Source organism: Bos javanicus, chromosome X (genome assembly GCF_032452875.1).
Source record: "Bos javanicus breed banteng chromosome X, ARS-OSU_banteng_1.0, whole genome shotgun sequence".
NCBI lineage: Eukaryota > Metazoa > Chordata > Mammalia > Artiodactyla > Bovidae > Bos > Bos javanicus.
This window is the reverse complement of record NC_083897.1, coordinates 138,004,890-138,026,488: the sequence shown is the minus strand read 5'-3', so window position 1 is coordinate 138,026,488 and position 21,599 is coordinate 138,004,890. Positions and strand designations below refer to the sequence as shown.

The 21,599-nt window shown below is 51.4% G+C and overlaps 1 protein-coding gene across 1 annotated transcript in view; it reads right to left on the bottom strand.

Annotated features, from left to right (window-relative positions):
- The window catches only part of GPR143 (G protein-coupled receptor 143), a 29,768-nt gene extending 8,378 nt beyond the window's left edge, over window positions 1-21,390 (bottom strand). Inside the window, exons 1-7 of the mRNA XM_061408191.1 lie at window positions 21,008-21,390; window positions 12,844-12,953; window positions 11,949-12,043; window positions 9,071-9,163; window positions 5,382-5,491; window positions 2,890-2,998; window positions 1,082-1,199 (exon numbers count right to left, since the gene is read on the bottom strand). Of these exons, the coding sequence (XP_061264175.1) occupies window positions 1,082-1,199; window positions 2,890-2,998; window positions 5,382-5,491; window positions 9,071-9,163; window positions 11,949-12,043; window positions 12,844-12,953; window positions 21,008-21,275 (903 nt within the window). The 5' untranslated portion in view covers window positions 21,276-21,390. The remainder of the gene's footprint in view (window positions 1-1,081; window positions 1,200-2,889; window positions 2,999-5,381; window positions 5,492-9,070; window positions 9,164-11,948; window positions 12,044-12,843; window positions 12,954-21,007) is intronic.
- Window positions 21,391-21,599: the final 209 nt, after the last annotated feature.

Sequence of the window (21,599 nt, the reverse complement as noted above, 5' to 3'; positions counted from 1 at the left end):
ACATAGGAGACAAGAGGGGTGGAGAGGAAGGTCCCGGGCATCACCCCAGCAATGTGGGTTCTCTAGAATGCTTTATATTTATGGACAGTGTTCCAAGGGATACCTCCAACTCTGTGGCTTTTGCAGTCTGCAACACTTCTTCCAGAGAAATTCCCAGATATTCTTAGTCTGCCTAAAAAGTTTGAGACACTTGCCAAACTAACTTACCAGAGTCATATGTGTTTAATAATTATGGCAACACTGAATGCACACGCATTTAATTGAGGACACGGTGAGCCTCTCCACTTGTTTACGTGCTAAGTGGTGGGTTGCCAGGCCTTTCTCCAGGGGATCTTCCTGACCCAGGGATCGAACTGGGGTCTCCTTCATTGGCAGGCGGATTCTTTACCGCTGAGCCACCACGGAAACCCAGGCACTTCTCCACTAACAGCTCCTGTATGGAGTTTTTGCAGTGGGGACACAATATCCTGGAAACATTGAGGACGATGTATCCATGAGCTTTCCACCTGATTATGGTGGTGTGTTTCTAGGCAATATTGTTGCCTACATGTGTGATTAGGTAGTTGAAATGAGTATAATCTCTACATCCTGCATTTTTCACTTATTATGAGATTTCATAATTGTCATACTTTACATTGTCATTTTCAGCATCTGCATACCATTCCATCAAGATCAAACACAGTGATTTACTTAACCATTCCCTTTTATAAAAAAAAGAAAATGTGGGTTGTCTAGAATGCTTTATATTTATGGATAGTGTTCCAAGGACTACCTCCAACTCTGTGGCTTTTTCAGTCTGAAACATTTCTTGCAGATAAATTCCCAGATATGTTTAGTCAGCCTGAAAGGTTTGAGACACTTACCAAACTGACTTACCAGAGTCGGATCCCTTTAATACTGATGCCAAGGGTAAATGCACAAGCTAACTCACGGACCACAGCCAGATAAGGGGGCCCCCGCAACCTCTTCAACTCACCACATATTTAAATAACACATAGATCATACTTCTCAGTGGTTTTTATCTTGTCTGGGTTTTTTTCTTCTCCTTTAGGAAGTACATTTAAAATCAAGATTGACCTACCATCATGAACCACGTGGTCTTGGCTGCGTTTCTGACCTGTTTCAAAGAGCTGCTGTTGATATCTGGTTGCATTTCAAGATAGAACAAAAGGCTTTCGTTGATGACATTTGAGAACCAGCTGTGAGAAAGAAAATGGGCCACAGGTAAAGAGAACATGTGATATCATTCTTTTTTTTTTTTTGCTTATTTTTAATGGGAGGATAATTGCTTCCCAATATCCTTTTTTTTTCAATGCCAGAGGTCAGGGGACATGTCTGCATGCATGACTGCTGAGTCACTCCATCATGTCTAACTCTTTGTGACCCCAATGGACTGTAGCTCTCCAGGCTCCTCTGTCCATGCAATTTCCCAGGCAAGGATACTGGAGTGGGTTGCCATTTCCTCCTCCAGGGGATCTTCCCAACTTAGGGATCAAACCCACATCTCCGGCATTGCAGGCAGATTTTTTTATCTACTGAGCCACCTGAGAAGCCCCCGGGAACATGTCTCCCAAGACCTAGAAGTCTGGGAGGGGTGACCGAGTAGCTGCAGAATTAGATGAGAATTAGACGTCAGAGACGGCATCCCCCTCAGCCGAAAGCAGAGACCAAGAGACCCTCCCGATGGTCACAATCAACACCACATCGGGTGGAAGGTTCTGGCACATGTCAAATAGCCCAGAAGTTGTTCCTCCTTTGACGAGCAAGCTGACGTCTTGATGGAAACCAACACGAACCTTGATGTTTTATGTCGGAAATTTCTGACGGTAGTGTCGGCAGGTCGGCGAAGTTGGAAATGGCAGGCTCGGGGTATTTTTAAAGGGAGGTGACTCACGGCTCTCCCAGGAGAATGTCCAAACCAGCCTCTTCCCATCAGATAAATTATTAACCACCAACGTGTGCCCTGTCTGGCAAAGCACTCTGTCGCTGCAGCAAAGGGCTTTCTGATTTGGTACTTGTCACACCTCTATTTGCACAGAGCAAACCCACGTGAAATGCTGGGGCAGACTGCCTGTGGGGGACAGGGCAGGCCCACTGAGGAGATGAAGATTGCTCTCTACCCTTCTTGTTTTTTTGGTTTTTTTTTTTTTAGTTGTTTTTTTGGCCGTGCCACACAGCTTTCGGGATCTTAGTTTCCTGAACCAGAGATGGAACTCTTGCCCCCTGCAGTGGGAGCTTAGAGTCCTAACCACTGGACTGCCTGGGGAGTCATGGTTCCTTGTTGCCCTGAGCTGTGAGTCATCACACAGACACGGGGTGTCATCCCTGAGTCTCATCAGATACAGGAATCCTGCTGTCAAGACAAATGCAGGGACTTCTCTGGCCATCCAGTGGTCAGGACTCGGTACTTCCAGTGCAAGAGGGATGAGGGTTCAATCCCTGGCCGGGGAAGTAAGATCCCACATGCCTCACACTGCACCAACAACAACAAAAAACTAATTAATTAAAAAATAAAACAAAGATGGGTGCAAAAATAAAAGATGGATTTAGAAGGCACGATGAAGCATTTGATTTGAATGTTAACCCTCGGCGATGGGACAGTACTCCAGAGGCAAGTGGTTGGGATGTGACCACTTTAAAGTGAGGATTTTCTGTTCTTAGCGATTCTCTATAATTTGAGCGGATGTGAATTTCTTTCCAGAAGCTCATGGGTGCAGACTGGCCTTCCTGTCTGGACAGCATTGCCTCCAGGGCCATCTGGACAAGCCTCTAAAGGTTTCCTCTCCCAAGACTCTGCCTCTGGAACTCAGGTCACACTTGGGAAGGCAACTTACAAGAGGTTTGCACTTCACGTCCCAGTGAGAGTTTAAAGAAACAGAAACACGTTACCAAACAATGAAAACCAGCATTATTTTGAAGAATCGGGTCTTGATCATGGCTCCCACGCGTCTCTCGTTCTCCGTGTAAATGCCTTGTCTTCCCTTCAGTAAGGAGGCCACTGTGGAGCAGAGGGGAACGGTGTGTGATGTTCATGATCGACAAAGACCAGCAAACCGGATGGGAGCCCGCAAGTCACCCTGGAGAGCAGGAGGCAAGATACCAGCCATGCCTCTCTCACCACTGCATGGGGAGGGGCGGGGTTGCTTCTCAGACACTCGGGGGGAATACACAGCTCTTAAAGGTTTACTTTGAAGTCTTTGTGGCTTCCCTGATAGCTCAGCTGGTAAAGAATCCGCCTGCAATGCAGGAGACCCCAGTCCGATTCCTGGGTCAGGAAGAGCCCCTGGAGAAGGGAGAGGCTACCCACTCCAGGATTCTGGGGCTTCTCTGGTGGCTCAGCTGGTAAATTTGCCCGCAATGCGGTAGACATGGGTTCGGTCCCTGGGCTTGGGAAGATCCCCTGGAGAAGGGAAAGGCTACCCACTCCAGTATTCTGGCCTGGAGAATTCCTTGGACTTTATAGTCCATGGGTTCACAAAGAGTTGGACATGACTGAGCCACTTTCAGTTTCACTTTTGAAATTGTTTAGATTTATATAAGATATACAGAGATAGTAGAGCCCCCATATAGCTGCACCCAGCCGCCTCCAGTGTTAACATCTTCCGCAACCACACTCACAACCACACGTTGGTCAGCATGAAGAAAATAACGCTGGTGCAGTGCTGTTAACTACACCCCCGATTTTATCTGGATTTTATTCGTTCAGGAGCTGTATTTTTAACAGTTTATACTTTTTATCTTTATAATAAAAATTATTTTATAAATATTAAATATAAATATAAATGTTATTTTTATTATAAAAATAATTCACTAGGGGACTTCTCTCGTGGTTCAGTGGTTATAAGATTCCATGCGTCCAACACAGGGGGCAAGGTTCAATCTCTGATCAGGAAACTATAATGCCCCATGCTGAAAGATGCGGCCAAAAAATGTAAACAGTAATAATTTATCCTTGATTTCTTTCTTTCTTTGGCCAAGACTCTCTGCACGTGGGATCTTAGTTCCCCAACTAGGGATTAAACCCAGGCCCCCCTGCAGTGAAAGCATGTAGTCCTAACCCTTGGACCTCCAGGGGAGTCTCATACTTGCTATTTTAAAATATTGAAAGATTTGGCATCCTCCTTTAGACAAGTTGAAAAATATAGAAAAAAGTTTAGAAAAAAAATTAATAACCTATCATTCCCCCAAAGACAACTACTGTTAGCATCTTAGTATATTTCTTTCCAGTGTTTTTTCCTACACTTCGTTTTCCTTTATTTGATGTAATTGGATCACTGTTTTTAATGCAATGTTTTTTAAAAAGCTGTATTTGGCTCAGATGGTAAAAGCGTCTGCCTAAAATGCGGGAGACCAGGGTTCAATCCCTGGGTTGGGAAGATCCCTTGGAAAAGGAAATAGCAACCCACTACGGTACTCTTGCCTAGAAAATTCCATGGATGGAGAAGCCTGGTAGGCTACAACCCATGGGGTCACAAAGAGTCCGACACGACTGAGTGACTTCACTTTCTTTCTTTCTAATACACTATGGGGGTTGCGTGTTTTTAAATTTTTATTGCAGTAGAGTCGATTTCCAATGTTGTGTTACTGACAGGTGTACACACACTGGTTTTCAACGCAGATACGAAGACAGAGAGACCCAAAGAGCCTTGGTGATGCTGTCTCCCTAAGTAGCAGAGCATGTCGCTTAAAGTTCTGCAATCCACAGTCGATCCTCCAGTGACCTTTCTGTGGAGGTGTGTTTCTTTATTCCAATTCTGCCCGTGAGGGACCCACAGGGCACGAGGGGGCTAGAGAATTGCCCCAGGGCTCGTCTCCTCAAGGATGGGGTAGGGGGCTGGAATGCAGGCCCCCTCCTGTGGGTCTGCTGACTCACCTTCTCGCCCAGATCTTTCTGGTGCCTCTGACTCATGTCCTGTGGGCCCCTTCCTGCTTCCTGCCCAGCTGGGAGAAGACATGGGCCCAGACAGCACGGGGGGAGCCAGCCCCTCCGCCACCGGGGACAGCCCTGTCCATCTCCACCCCTCGCCCACGGCTGACCTTTCCTTTCCTCTCCTGTTCCCATCCCCCCCTCCGCCAGTTTTCAAGGACACTGGGTCTTTGGGGGCACGCCATGGATAGACCCAGGATGAGTCCAGGTAGAAGGGAAAAAGTCCACAGGTCCCTGGGCTGTGCGCTAACGCATGCTGGCAAAGACCATCTAGCCGTGACTGAGTAGGCTTGCTCCCTGTCACTAATGTAAACCCACTCACTCTCCCCAACTTCATTCTGCTCGTCTCTGCAGGATGACAGATGAGGTCAGGGATCCTAGGTAATGACTGGGGCCCAAGTCCTGGGGCTCATCCCCGTGGCCTCATCCCCAGGGAAGCTTCCCTGCCCTTTACCTGCGGTCACTGTCTTTCGAAATAGGATGGGGTTGCCCACCAGGACCAGTAGCAGCGGCAAGTACGTGGTGATGTAGTGGGGGATGGCATGCTCCAGGCCCCTCTCGCACCTGGTGGGGAGGGGGGGAGAGAAAAACCGAGGCATTCTCCAACAATAAGGCTTTACCTGAAATAACCCGCTGCCTTATCTGAAAGCCGAGATAAGAGGACTCAGAGCGCAAAGGGAAATGCACAGATCACTTCTGGCTGCCGGAAGGAAACCTGACTCACATCTCATCATGTCTGTGGACAAGCAAGTAAGTCACAGAAGGAGAAGGAAGATCAATCACAGTTCTGTCTTGTCTCAGAAAGTGGGCCACTTTTCAAGTTCCCCCTTGGAAAAAAGTAAAGACAGGAAAGACTCTGGGATGATGGACGCCCACCCCCACCACAACCCCCCTGTGGGACCCCTTCAAAGAAAACACACACAGTTCAAGCAAGACAAAGGCACTCAATAGACTGGTAAGGTCCTCAGCACTTTACTACGTTCTAGGCCTGGCTGACATCACCAATAAGATCCAAGCTCTGCCCTCGAACAACTGAAAACACCCGAGCTTCCTATTTCTCAGGACACTTGTTCCCAAGGTGACCCATAATCATTTCGGTGGTTCTTTTCAGAAACAAAGACAGGAATGTCTACTGATGGGCTGGGGGACTCGTCCGTCAGCAACAGGACATGGTGGTATGCTACACACAGCTATGGTACCAAGGCCGGGAGTGTCACTGAACAAATGCATAATGTAGAGAAAGTGGCAAAGGGGGAGAGGGCATCCAAAGGAGAAGTTGCTCAGGTCCAACCCCAGATGAGGGGGAAAGCCAGAGGAGGGCGTAGCCCTGGAGGCCTGGGAAGGGGGCATGATAAAGATGCCGGTGCTGTCATCAGTATGGAGTGCACACACCAGAGATGAAAGTGGAAGAATGCACAAAACCAGGCATGAACAATGCAGTGCCCACCTTTTGTTGCCCTAAGGATGGCAATACCATGTGAAGATGGTGCGTTCTTTTATAAATGAAGCTTTCTTCTTCAGCTGTGAAAGCTAAACCATGGTCTACAAGGGCTTGAGGGGAGAAAGGGAAACAGGAGGAGCAAAAGATGAGATTCGAATGATGAGGGACAGATGAGTGAGGGTGGGAGCCTGCACAGTGCTCTGAGGATGCAAATGATGAAGGGTGGAGATAATGGAAGGTGCAGAGAAGATGATGGGATGATGGAGGGTGGAGATGATGGAGGGTGAAGACATTGGAGGATGAGATGATGCAGGGTGGGCATGATGGGATGATGGAAGGTGGAGATGATGGAATGTGGCAATGATGGAGAAGGAGATGATGGAGGAGGAGGAGATGGAGGTAGACATGATGGGATGATGGAGGGTGGAGATGATGGGATGGTGGAGGGCAGACTGATGGAGGGTGGAGATGGTGGAGGGTGGACATGAGGCAGATGAGATGATGGTGGCTGGAGATTATGGAGGACAGTTCTGATGGAGGATGAAAATGATGGATGGTGGAGATGATGGAGGGTGGGATGATGGATGGTGGAGATGATGAAAGATGAGATGATGGAAGGTGGAGATGATGGAGAGTAGAGATGATGGAAGATGAGATGATGAGATGATAGAGGATGAGATGATGGAGGTTAGAGAAGATAGGATGATGGAAGTTGCAGATGATGATGGTTGCATGTGATGTTGCAGAAGTTGGAGGGTGGGGATGATTGAGGGTGGAGATGTTGGAGGGTGGGGATGATATTGGGTGCAGATGTTCGAGGGTGAGATGATGGCCTATGAGATGATGGAAGATGGGCATGATGGGATGATGGTGGATGGAGATGATGGAGGTTGGAGGTGATGCATATTGGAGATGATAGAGGGTGGGGATGATTGAGGGTGGAGATGTTGGAGGATAAGATGATGGAGAATGAAAATGCTTCAGGTGGAGGCCTTGTGTTAATCTGGGAGCACCTGGGCTCAAATGAAAACAGCCCCAGGATCCCATGGGTGGAGGTGAGTGATAAAAATTCTCTTTCCGATTAAGTGCATCCCTCTGTAACAGCTGCTTACTCTGTCTTCGTCCTTTTAAGGCTCCTGGGGAGAGCAGATTATTTTGAGGGGTCTACACAGAGGCCTGGAAGTAGTCACAGTTGACAAAGCAATAGGACTGTGGAGACATTTGAGTGAGCAGCTGCAAGAAATTAAGAAAGATGGGGAGAAACAGTCTACACCAGAGGTCAGCAAACTTTTTCTCTAAAGGAACAGATAGGAAATATTTTAGGCTTCAGAACCCTCATGGCCTCTGTCAAATCTACTCAACTCTAATGGATAAAGCAGCCATAGACAATACATACACAAATGGGTATGGCTGTGTGCCAATAAAACTTTATTTACAAAAGCAGGCAAAGGGCCGGATCTGTACTATGGGCCATGCTGTACTGATCCTTGGGTCTGTGCTGTGCTGTGCTTAGTTGCTCATTTGTGTCCAACTCTTTGCAACCCCATGGACTGTGGCCCGCCAGGCTCCTCTGTCCATAGGATTCTCCAGGCAAGAATACTGGAGTGGGTTGCCATGCCCTCCTCCAGGGGATCTTCCCAACCCAGGAATTGAACCCAGGTCTCCCACATTGCAGGCGGATTCTTTACTGTCTGAACCACCAGGGAAGTCCAAGAATACTGGAGTGGGTAGCCTATCCCTTCTCTGGGGGAACTTCCCAACCCAGGAATTGAACTGGAGTCTCCTGCATTGCAGGCAGACTCTTTACCAGCTGAGCTACCCAGGAAGCCCCTCCCTGGGTCTACAACACCTTAAAATCACCAAGAGATGGTGTCCAACGTCTGATTTTCAGTTTTCCATTAAAATGTAGAATATATCTCCTTAGAGAGACCTTGAGGTTTTACAAATGGTAAAGGGCAGGGGTTCAGACTCAAAGAAATGTCTGAGACAGTTTCAGAGGCCACATCTCCCAGTGTGTGTTCAGAAGAGCACAGGATGGAAACATGAAAAAAAAGTGCAGACATCAGAGGCTGAAAATGAGCTATTCTAAAAGCAACCCTTTGAGTCTCCCAGACATCTGGAACTCAGCCCTGGGATGTTCAACTCACCTGCGTGCCCAGAGGAAGCTGGTTTGAAGGATTAAAAAAAAATCAAGAGCAGGTAGGAGAGAGCCATCACAGGTGTGTAGGGAGGAGAGATGCACCCCCAGCTCCGATTGTGCCTCTGAGGTTGTTTTTTTTGTTTGTTTGTATAAACACAGCCCTCAGTACAGATCCCGCCCTCCACCTGCTTTTGTCAATAAAGTTTTATTGGCACACAGCCATGCCCACTTGTGTATGTATTGTCTATGGCTGCTTTACCCATTAGTGCTGAGTAGGGAAAGTCACATAACATCAAAGTCACCATTGTAAAGTGAACAACTCAGCAGCATTTAGGACACCCATGGTGCCCTGCAAGCTCTGTATCCACACTGGGCACAGCACCAACCCAACACACGTGATGGGCAGGAGCAGGGGACCCTGGCTGGCTCAAGGAGCCAGGCACGTGCTCGAAGCTGCACGGATCCTGGACGAAGGCCCGCCCACCCACATGGGGTCAGCACCCAGGCATGTCTGCAGGAGGACGCCCCACGGGGGTCAGGCATTGGGGGAGCCCCGGCTTACCTGGCCATGGAAGGATAGTACAGCATGAGGGCACCCTCCACGCTCAGCAGGGCAGCCAGGCCCCAGGTCATCAGGTGGTACAGCAGGATGGTGCTGGGGGAGAGAGAAAACAGGTCCAGAACCTCAGGTCCAGCACCTGCCCGGCCCCACACTCTGCGAGCGGTGGTAAAACACATGCAGAGCAGACTCTCAGCAAGTAGCCCCCTGATTGTGCCTCTGAGGTTGTTTTGTTTGTTTATTTGTTTAAACACAGCCCTCTGTACAGATCCGGCCCTCTGCCTGCTTTTGTAAATAAAGTTTTATTGGCACACAGCTGTGCCCACTTGTGTATGTATTGTCACCCCTTAGTGCTGAGTAGTGAAAGTCATGTAACATCAAAGTCACCATTCTAAAGTGAACAACTCAGCGACATTTAGGATATCCACAGTGCCATGCAAGCCCCACCTCAGGCCCGTTTGAAAACATGTTCATCCCCATAAAAGGACACCCACACCCATTCGGGGGTCTCCCCCCATCACGCCTGCACCCCCAGCCCCTGGCAACCACTCAGCTACCATCTCTCTCTATGGATTCGCCTATTCTGGACATTTCATCCAAGTGGAAGTGTAAAAAATGTGGCCTTCTGTGTCTGGTTTGTTTCCCTTAACCTAAAGCTTTCAAGGTCCGTCTAGGCAAAGCTATGGTGTTTCCAGTAGTTATGTATGGATGTGCAAGTCGGACCATAAAGAAAGCTGAGCACTGAAGAATTGATGCTTTGGAACTGTGGCATTGGAGAAGACTCTTGAGAGTCCCTTGGACTGCCAGGAGAACCAACCAGTCCATCCTAAAAGAAATCAGTCTTGAATATCCTTTGGAAGGACTGAAGCTGAAGCTGAAACTCCAATCCGTTGGCCACCTGATGCGAAGAGCTGACTCACTGGAAAAGACCCTGATGCTGGGAAAGATTGAAGGCAGGAGGAGAAGGGGACAACAGAGGATGAGATGGCTGGATGGCATCACTGACTCAGTGGACATGAGTTTGAGTCAACTCCGGGAGTTGGTGATGGACACGGAGGCCTGGTGTGCTGCAGTCTGTGGGGTCACAGAGTCGGACACAACTGAGCGACTGAACTGAACTGAAGGCTCTCAAGATTGACAGAAGGGATGGACATTTCAGGTGCTCAGCAAGAATACCTTGCTGTTTTGATTGTGCCTTCTTCCTTTTATAAAAATGAGCTGGCATAATTCCTCCTAGGGACCTAGCTCCCCCAGTAGCAAGAGGTTCCCAGCCTCTGTCCTTCCTGAAGTCATCTGGGTACCCAACATGCAAGGGTCTTAATGCTCAGTCCAAACCACAAAGAAGGTCTCTGAGAAGTGGGTGGCCATCTGACATTCCAGGAGAGCTGAGAGACTTGCTATCTCTCTCCACTGCCACCCTTGACCATTCCTTGCAGAGTTTACACTCTTACCACCTCCATCCCTACATCCTTAACCATCCCCATCCTTCATCTCTGTACACCCACACGCGCCACCCTGTCCCCCCAAAGGAGCAGAGTCAGTAAGCCTTGCAGGTGATCCAGAGAGGTTCAGAAACTTGCCAACAGTCACTCAGTGACTGAGGTGAGTGAGTGAGGGTCAGGAACTTGAACCCACTGGGGCCAAGGCACTAACCACTGTGTAATTCCTCCTAGACAGCCCCCTCTCCAGCACCAGAAATCTTGGGCTCTGTACTTAGCATAACACATCCATACACACTTCTTAGAACTTCTTCCTATACCTTTAGATACCATCAGAATTTTTATAATCATGCCAATCCTTTTTTAGCATCTGTCCAGTTCCAAATATGAAATTTACTGAATTACTTATTTCCATGGTTTTAAAATCCTCAATTTTGGTTGGGGGGGCACTTGGAGAATATTTTGCTATTTTTTCTTTATATATATATATATATATATAGTTGACTTACAATGCTTCAGGTGCCCAGCAAGAATACCTTGCTGTTTTGATTGTGCCTTCTGCCTTTTACATAAAAACGAGCTGGCATTAGACATTTCTTGGTGGAGTGCCCACTGGGAGGTTCTGATGGACTGTGTCTCAGTTCAGCTCAGTCACTCAGTCGTGTCCAACTCTGAGACCCCATGGACTACAGCATGCCAGGCCTCCCTGTCCATCACCAACTCCCGCTTGCTCAAACTCATGTCCATTGAGTCGGTGATGCCATCCAACCATCTCATCCTCTATCGTCCCCTTCTCCTCCTGCCTTCAATCTTTCCCAGTATCAGGGTCTTTTCCAATGAGTCAGCTCTTTGCATCAGGTGCCCAAAGGACTGGAGTTTCAGCTTCAACATCAGTTCTTCCAATGAATATTCAGGACTGATCTCCTTTAGGATGGACTGGTTGGATCTCCCTGATGGCCAAGGGACTCTCAGGAGTCTTCTCCAACACCACAGTTCAAAAGCATCAATTCCTTGGCACTCAGCTTTCTTTATAGTCCAACTCTCACATCCATACATGACTACTGGGAAAACTACAGCCTTCACTAGACAGACCTTTGTTGGCAAAGTAACGTCTCTGCTTTTTAATATGCTCTCTAGGTTGGTCATAACTTTTCTCCCGAGAAGTAAGCGTCTTTTAATTTCATGGCTGCAGTCACCATCTGCAGTGATTTTGGAGCCCCCCAAAAATAAAGTCTACCACTGTTTTCCCATCTATTTGCCATGAAGTGATGGGACCGGATGCCATGATCTCAGTTTTCTGAATGTTGAGCTTTAAGCCAACTTTTCGCTCTCCTCTTTCACTTTCCGTGTCTACCCTACAGAAATAAGTGCTCGTGGCCTCTCCAACCTTCCCCTCCAGCAATGAGCTAGAGCAGAAGAACCCGGCCGCTCACACTGAATACCTCTGTCCAGCCGACCTCTGGATCACCAGGTAGGCATCCACTGCGTAGCAGAACCACCACCAGAAGCAGGCGCTGTACAGCAGCTGGATCCAGAGCTGTAATCAGAAGAATGGCATCCCAGCCCCTAGGTGCAGGCTGGAGGTGGCCCCGCCCCACCCCTGATGTCATCCCAGCCCCTGGGGGCGGGTTCCGGGTGGCCCCGCCCCTCCCTGATGTCATCTCGTGTCCCTGAAAGCCCTCGGCAGACACGTGGCCACCCTTGGAAGCCTAGGCTGGGACGTGGCCTGGGGGCAGGCGGGTGCCTTGGTTCCCGGTCTGCTCAGCCAGACTGGTCCAGCAAGCCCCTCCTGATGCTCACATGTGTAGGCAGAGAGATGACGGGCTCAGAGATGAAAGGCCTGGCCAGGCACTTTGAACCAGATGCGCTTCTGCTGAGGACGAAAGAGGATGTGCAGGAAGGAGGAGCAAGGGGGGGATGTGCTGCAGTGCTAAGTGCCTTCAATGGTGTTCGACTCTTTGCGACCCTGTGGACTGTAGCCCCCCAGGGTCCTCTGTCCATGGAATCCTCCAGGCAAAAAATACAGGAGTGGGTTGCCATTTCCTCCTCCAGGAGATCTTCCCTACCCAGGGATCGAACCAGCACCTCCTGCATTAGCAGGCGGGTTCTTCACCCGTGAGCCACCTGGGAAGCTCCAGAGACCCCTGGAGGGTTTGTTAAATCACAGACAGGCCTTCCTCCCACAGGGTCCCTGGTCAGTGGGCTAAGGGTGGGGGTCTCTGAGCTTTTCTAAAAACCTCACTGGGTTCGTGGGAGGGTCAGGACCATACTTTGAGGACTCAGTGTAACAGAGGGGAGTGAAGGGGTAGGGAGGGTGACCAGGGAAGCCACACTTACTGCACTCCCCACGCAGAAGATGGCAGGCCACACATCTGTGTTGTTCACGGCAGAGATGTCGTCCACGAAACTCGGAAACCCTAACCACACTGCAGATCGGACCGCGATACCTAAGGGGCAACCAGGTGATAACGCTTTCTTTGTGTCCGCTCCTGACTCAGACCTAAAGGGGGCCTGCTGACTGTAAAAATGATGGATGGACAAATGGACACATGGACAGATGAAAGGATGGATGGATAGAAGATAGGAAGGGAGAGAGAAAGATGTGAGGGAGGCAGAGATGAAAGATACACATGTTGGTGGGTACAGGAGAGACAGAGGAGAAAAAAAAAAAGACTCAGAAGATAAGGATTATGGTTGCAGAGCAATCCCCGGCGCTTTGATTTCCACTTCCACTAACATCAGCTAGAGTCATGTTCCTTATTTTGGTTGGTCGTTTATTTGCCTCTAAGAAGCAACTGTGTGAATAACAGTGTGTGTTTCTTGGCTGTATTTTTAGTGTCCGGCTTAACTAGTCCTCATGTTAAAAAAAAAAAAAGAACGACTGAAAAAAAGCACATTCTTTCTTTTTTAATTTTTTTAAAAAAGGATGTATTGATTTATTTTATTGATTGGTCTTTGTTGCTGCTAACAGGACTTTGTCTAGGTGCCGCGAGCAGGGGCCTCTACTCTTGGGCTGCTCATCTCTGTGGCTTCCCTTGCTGCGGAGAACCAGCTCCAGGGCACCTGGGCTCCAGTAGTTTCGGCACCTGGGCTCAGCAGTCATGGCTCGTGGGCTCCGAACTTGTGGTGCATGGGCTTAGTCGCTCCACGCCATGTGGGATCTTCCCTGACCAGGGATGGAACTCGTGTGCCCTGCACTGCAAGGTGGATTCTCAACCACTGGACCACCAGGGAAGTCCCGAAAAAGCTTATTCTGAAGTTGTGAAAGAGAGTTCTTCTGTTCTTTTTAATAAAATTAAAAATTGAAGATTTTCACAAGTTAGCTCTTGTAATCTACTTTTGACATTTATTATTTGGGAGTGTTCCTTGCTCTTAGATCCAGATATCTAATTCGCCTATAATCAGTATCCACACTCGACGTATATAATAGGGTTGTGAGGTTTGGGATAGCATCTGTTTGAGTGTACAGTGTATAACACAAAATGCTCAAGGGGAAATGAACAGTACAGACTTGTATACTAGCATAATGTGTGTAGTTGGCATACAAAACATATACTTCAAAATAGGCAACCAGATATACACTGTGTCCTACACCACCAAAGGGCATTATGGACACTAAAATCCTAAAGATGTCGCTTCTCATTCTTAAGTGCAAATAACAGAAATGACGTTTTCTTCCAAATAGTGCTTTGTTGTTTTCACTATGGAGATCTGCTTTGAGCTCAGTAAACACCATATGTATATATATTTGCATGTATATGAGGTGATGGGTGTTTAGGAAACATTTTATGGTAAATGTGAGTCATTGTGCTGGATATCTAAACGTTTCCCAGTGCTGTATGTCAGTGAAGTGTCAGCAAAACTGGGGCGGGACTTCCCTGGTGGTCTAGTGGTTAGGATTCTGTGGTTTCACTTCCATGGCCCAGGTTCAATCCCTGGTCAGGGAACTGGGATCCCACAAGCTGTGCAATTTGTCCAGGAAAAAAAAAAAGATTTTAAAAAATCCTCCCGGTGGGAGGTGGGGTAGTGGGGGAGCGGAATCACATTCCATGCAATAGGCATCTGTATTTCTTTCTGTCTTTATTTTGGCTGCACTTGGTCTTCGCAGGCTTTCTCTAGTTTCAGAGTAGGGGCTACTCTTCATTGTGGTATGTGGACTTCTCATCGCCGTGGCATCTCTTGTTGCGGAGCACAGGCTCTAGGTGGGTCGTGGGCTTCAGATGTTATGGACCCCAGTCTCTGCATCATAGGCTCAGCAGTTGTGGCTCACAGACTCTGGAGTACGCGGGACCCTCCTGGACCGGGGATCGAACCCACGTCCCCTGCATTGGCAGGCGGGTCCTTTACCACTGCACCACCAGGGACACCTTGGCATCTGTGCTTGTTATTTTTCAGCGAGGAGGTCCAGACACCCCCTGCCTTGCCCTGACTCCTGCTTCTGCTCATTTGCCCACAGTGCCATGTACCTTCCTTCAAAAGGTGAAAGGATGTACCAATCTTATTTCCTGACCCACCCCCCAAAAGATGTTTGGCTGCAACTCTATCTCCAGATATTCAAGTTACTGAAACTATTAAGATGCTTCCCCCAAATGCTTCAGCAGAATCAGGGAGAAAACCAACTTTTTAAAATTTAATTATCCTGCACCACACTCGCTTTGTCGCTAACAGAAAGGGACGTATTCCTTCCTGTCTTACTCCAGTCTGAAAAAGTGACTACAAGTTCCATAGCATGTGTCTGGAGTCAAGATTCTTGAGTGTCTCCAAGCACAAAACAGCAAGAGGAACAGGGGAGCCAACCCCTGGAACACATCCACCAGGTATCTGGTCAAGGTGGGCTAGAAGCTGCTGCGACACCCTCAGGACACGGAGGTGGAAGCCATTCAAATACCATCAGAGCCTCTCCTTCAAGAGCAGATGATTCCAACATGGCCAGCACCCGTCAGCACTCACAGAACACGGACGCTCTTTGGATCCTGATTTGAACTAACGAACGGAAAACTGGCATGTATGACATGCCTGAACATGTAGCGGTGACATGAAGGAATCGGTTTTCCTTATTTTTTAGGTGGCAATGATATCAATGTGATATATATATATATATATATAATTACATATTATAATATGATACTATATTAAATATACACTTAATATAACATATTGGGCTTCCCTGATGGCTCAGAGGGTAAAGTGTCTGCCTGTGATGCAGGAGACCTGGGTTCGATCCCTGGGTCGGGAAGATCCCCTGGAGAAGGAAATGGAAACCCACTCCAGTACACTTGCCTGGAAAATTCCATGGACGGAGGAGCCTGGTAGGCTACAGTCCATGGGGTCGCAAAGAGTTGGACATGACTGAGCGATTTCACTTCACTAATATAACATATTAAATATATTATATATTGTAATATATAATAATATTGTAACATATAGTATATGGCTTCCCTGGTGGCTCAGATAGTAAAGAATCCGCCTGCAGTGTGGGAGACCCAGGTTTGATCCCTGGGTTGGGAAGATCCCCTGGAGGAGGAAATGGCAACCCACTCCAGTATTACTGCCTGGAGAATCCCATGGACAGAGGAGCCTGGCGGGCTACAGTCCATGGGGCTGCAAAGAGTCAGACATGAGCGAGTGACTAACATACACACACATGTAGTATACAGTATGTTACAATGGACATGTCATATATTATAATTATGTATATAATTATATATATGTTGAATTCTTCTACAGTTACATACTGAGATTTGTGTGGATGTAATGATATAAATTCTGGGATCTGCTTCAAATTAATTCAGTGGGGAGTGGGGTACAGGGATGAAGTATAGAGGAGGCTAGGTGATGAGAACAGGCGGCTTCTTATACAGTCTCTACATTTGCATATATATAATAAAGTCCAAAATAAAAAAGTTTAAAAGGTCAGCAGTATCGAGCTTAGAGTTTGTAAAACGTGCCGTGCTAGGGTTGAAAGCAGGGGTCAGCAAAGTTTCTGTAGTGGATCAGAGAGAAAATATTTTAGGGTCTGTGGCCCACACTTTCTCTATGTTTCTCTATGCAACACTCATTTCGGCCCTCGTGGGGAAATGGGGTGCGTGGAAGATGTTGCCCCAACAGTGCACAATTGCAGGGCACGGCTGTATCCCCATAAGAGTCCACTTACGGACGCTGACATTCACATTTCACAGAATGCTTACATGTCTGAAATACCATTGCTCTGTAGATGTTCTTAAAAGTATTTATTTACTTGGCTGGGCCAGGTCTCAGTTGTCGCAATATGAGATCCTGTTCCCTGACTAGGGATCGAACCCAGGTCTCCTGCATTGGGAGCACAGTGTTTGAGTCACTGGACGACCAGGGAAGTCCCTGTTCTGTAGATTTCTAGGCTTTGAGTGTTAAGCTAGCTTTTTCACTCTCCTCTTAGAAAGGGAGAAAGTGAAGTTGCTTAGTCGTGTCTGACTCTTTGGGACCCCATAGACTGTAGCCCACAGGGCTCCTCTATGGAATTTTCTAGGCAAGAGTACTGGAGTGGGTTGCCATTTCCTTCTCCAGGGGATCTTCCCGATCCAGGGATTGAACCCGGGTCTCCCACCTTGCAGGCAGATGCTTTACCGTCTGAGCCACCAGGGAAGCCCCCTGGTAGATTTTTAAAACACACTTTAACATGTAAAAACATTCTTAACTCATGGGCTGTACATAGAAAAGCAGGCTGGATTTAGCCTAGAGACTACAAGTTTGCACATCTGTGATAGAAAACCCAAATTTAGATACATAGATAAAAAAGGAAATAAAAATTTTATCGTATATATGGAGTTTTCTTCCTGATCCTGCTAAATCGGTTTGGAAACAACTGCATGTATGTGAGCACAGGCTTGATAATATTAACTCTTAGTCTCTCATTGGTGGAACGATCATGGAACCGTTGTATTTTCTGTGTTTTCCTTCACAGCACTGCCTAAAGTTTCCCTAGTAAGAGCAGTAACAAATACATCAAAGTGTTAAAAAAAAAAAGAAAGAAAAGAAAAAAAGAAGTCTCCGGAAGCAACTTTTACCCATATTGTATTGCAGAATCCACTCGTCCTCGTAGTGTCCCTGGGTAGCCCTCTCTGGATCAGTCCTCCCACCCTCAGGCCAGGCGCTCTCAACCACGCACAAGCGGTACCCGCTCCCTGGGGCAGGCATCCTCATTTGCACACGTAGGGGTCCCCACTCATGGGCCACAGGCCCTAAAACATGCACCACCCGACTGCTGGGCACCCCCACTCATACCCAGGGCTTCCCACTTGCGGGCTGCATGCCTTCAACCACGCACAGATGGGTCCCCACCTGTGGGCGGGGTGCCCTCATCCTTGCACGGAGGGGACCCCACCTGCCTGCCGGGCGCCCTCAACCACTCACAAACGGGTCGCAGGCCTGGCGTCCTCACCCGCATATGGAGGGTCCCCCAGTCCCGGAGACCAGGCGCGCTCAACCATGCAAGGAGTGGTCCCCATCCGTGGTACATACACCCTGAACCATGCACAGGACTCCCGGGACGGGTGTCCTTCCCTGCACACGAAGGCTTCCCCAATTGAGGGCCATGTTCCCTCAGCTCCCAGGAAGGGGGTCCCCATCCTGGCTCTCTAGGGCCCCGCGGCCTCCACTGGGCATGGAGGGATTCCCATCGCGGGCCGTGTGCCCTCAACCGCAAAAGGAGAGGTCCCCATTCGCTGGCTGCGCACCCTCAACAGCACACAGAGGAGCCCTGACCCGAGGTGCGCATGCCCTGAAAAAGGCACAGACAGCTCCCTGCTGGCAGGGCAGGTGTCCTCAACCGCGCACGCAGTGGTCCCCACCCCTGGGCTGTGCGCCCTTAACCGCGGACAGAGGCGTCCTCACTCGCGGGCAGTGCGCCCTCAAACACACATGGAGGTATCCCCACTCGAGGGCCGCGGGCCTCAACTGGGCATGGAGGGGTCCCGACACGCACTACGTGCGCCCTGGAAAACGCACAGACGGGTCCCAACTCGCGGCCCGACATCCTCACCTGCACATGGAGGGCTTCCCACCCACGGGCCGTGTGCCTTCAACCGCGCGTGCAGTGGTCCCCACCACAAGCCCGTGCGCCTTCAACCGCCCACGCAGTGGTTCCCACTCGCAGACAGTGCGCCCTCAAGCACACAGAGAGGGTTCCCACTCACGGGCCACGCACCATCAACCGCACATGGATGGGTCCTCAAGGCTGTAGGCGTGCCTTCAACTGCACACCAAGAGTTCCCCACCTGTGGGCTGTGCACCCTCAACTGCGCACGGAGTGGTCCTCACCACAAGGCTATGCGCTCTCAACTCCCATGAAGGACCCACTCATGGGCCACGAGCTCTCAACTGGGCACAGAGAGGTCCCCACTCGCAGACCCCTGGGTCCTATGTTTTCAACTGCTCACGCAGTGGTTCCCACCCGCGGTCCATGCACCCTCAACTGCGCAGGGAGCGGTCCCCACTAGCGTGCAGCGCGCCCTCAGCACACACGGAAGGGGCCTCATGGACTGGGCATCCTCACCCGCACATGGAAGGGACCCCACCCACAGGCCGTGCGCCCTCAACTGCGCACAGAGGGGTCCCCACTCCTGGGCCCTCAACTGGGCATGGAGGGGTCCCCACCGCAGTACGCGTGCCCTCAACTGAGCACCAAGGGCTCCCCACCCGTGGGCCGTGTGCCCTCAACCACGCACAGAGTGGTAGTCCTCACCACAAGGCTGTGTGCCCTCAACTCCTATGAAGGGCGTCCCCACTCGCGGGCCACACGTTCTCAACTGGGCACAGAGAGGTCCCCACTAGCAGGCCATTTGCCCTCAGCTGGGCACAGAGAGGTTTCCATCCGCGGACTGGCGCCTTCAACCGCGCAGGCAGTGGTCCCCACCTGCAGGCCGTGCGCCCTCAACCGCACACGCAGGGGACTCCACTCTCTGGCTATTGGCCTTCAACTGGGCACGGAGGGGTCCCGACCCATGGTAATCGACCCCTGGAAAATGCACAGATGGGTCCCTACTCGTGGACCTGGTGTCCTCACCCACACACGGAGGGGACCCCACCCGTGGGCTGTGCACACTCAACTGCCCACACAATGGTCCCCACCCGCATCCACGGGCCCTCAACTGCGCACACAGTGGTCCCCACCAATGGGCTGTGCGCCCTCAACCGCGCACAGAGGGGTCTGCACCCGCGGGGTGTGCGCCCTTAACCGCGTACAGAGAGGTCCCCACTCGCCGGCAACGCACCCTCAACTGGGAACGGAGAGGTCCCGACTCGCGGTACTCGTTCCCTGAAAAACGTACAGATGGGTCCCTCCTTGTGGGCTGGGCGTCCTCACCTGCACATGGAGGGGACCCCACCGGCAGGCCATGTGCCCTCAACCGCGCACGGAGTGGTTGTCACAAGGCTGTGCGCCCTCAATTCCCACGAAGGGCGTCCCCACTCGCGGGCCGCGCGCTCTAAATTGGGCACAGAGAGGTCCCCACTCGTGGGCCATGGGCCTTCAAATGGGCATGGAGGGGTTCCCACCCCGGGCCGTGTGCCTTCAACTGCACACACAGTGGTCCCCACCTGTGGGCCGTGCACCCTCAACCGCGCACGAAGGGGTCCCCACTCGCGGGCAGCGCGTCTTCAAGCACACACGGAAAGATCCCCACTCGCGGGCCGCGGGCCCTCAACTGCTCACGGAGGGGTCCGCACCCGCGGTGCGTGTGCCCTAGGAAACGCACAGACGGTCCCTACTCGCAGGCCAGGCGTCCTCACCTTCACACGGAGGGGTCTCCACCGTAGAGCCTGCCCTCAACCGCGCAGGCAGTGGTCCCCACCTACGACGGGTCGTGCGCCCCCAACTCCCACGAAGGAGTCCCCAGTGGCGCGCCACACCTCGTCAACCTCGCTCGGAGGCCCACCCGTGGGGCCGCAGGGCTCTCAACCGCGCACGTAGGCGAGCCCTGAAAAAACGCACAGACGGGTCTCTGCTTGGGGGCCGGGCGTCCTCACCCACAAACTGAGGGAGCCCTACTCGCGGGCCGCGCGCGCTCAGCTGCGCACGGAGGGGTCCCCACCTTTGAGCTGCGCGCCCTCAACCGCGCCCTCAGTGGTCCCCACCTACGACGGGCCGTGCGCCCACAACTCCCATGAAGGGGTCCCCACTGGCGGGCCTCACCCCGTCAAACTCCCACGGAGGACCACCCGTGGGCCGCGGGTTCTCAACCGCGCACCTAGGCACGCCCTGAAAAAACGCATAGATGCGCCCTTACTTAGGGGCCCAACGTCTTCACCCGCAGAGGGAGCCCTACTCGCGGGCCGCGCGCACTCAACTGCGCGCGGAGGGGTCTCCATCAGTGCAGTACGCACGGGCCCTGAACCACGCACGGAGGGGTCCCCGGCCGTGCGCCCTCACCTCCCAAGAAGGGGTCCCCACCCGCGGACCGGGCGCCCTCACTCGAACACCGACGGGTTCCCCACCCACCCTCGCCCGCGCGGCTCGCGCGCTCACCCAGGCAGCCAAGCAGGTCGCAAGCGGTTGCGGCGCGTACGATGCGCACGGAGGCGGGGACGCGGGCCGAGGTCGCCGGCGAGGCTGAGGCGATCCCGGGGCCCGCGGGCCGGCGCCCGGGCCGCAGCTGCAGGAGGCCGAGCGCCAGGCGGAGCGCGCCGCTACCCAGACACAGCGCGTGGAAAGCCCGCGGCTGGAAGCCCAGCGCGAGCTGCGTGGCGGCGTCCCGCGTGGGGCAGCAGAAGGTGCCTAGTCGCGGAGAGGCCATGGGTCGTGCTGGGGACGCGCGTGGCTCGGGTCTGCCTGCCGGCCTGAGTCATGTGCTGGGCGCGGGGGCCGCGGGGAGGGGGCGTCATGTGCCCTGGGCCTCCCCGCTGCCCCCGCCTGATCCCCGCCCCGCGCTGGCAGAAAAGGCGCCAGGCTCGGCGAGGGCAGCGCGGAACGCCACGAGGCCTCACGAGGGTGATGCTTGGCAGCGAGGAGGAGGGGTGAGGGGCGGAGAGCTCAGGGTCGGGAAGTCGGCTCCCCTGCCGGTCAGCAGGCCTTCCCGGGAGGGGGACGGGGCGGGGGTGCTTAATTCTCCAGAACCCGG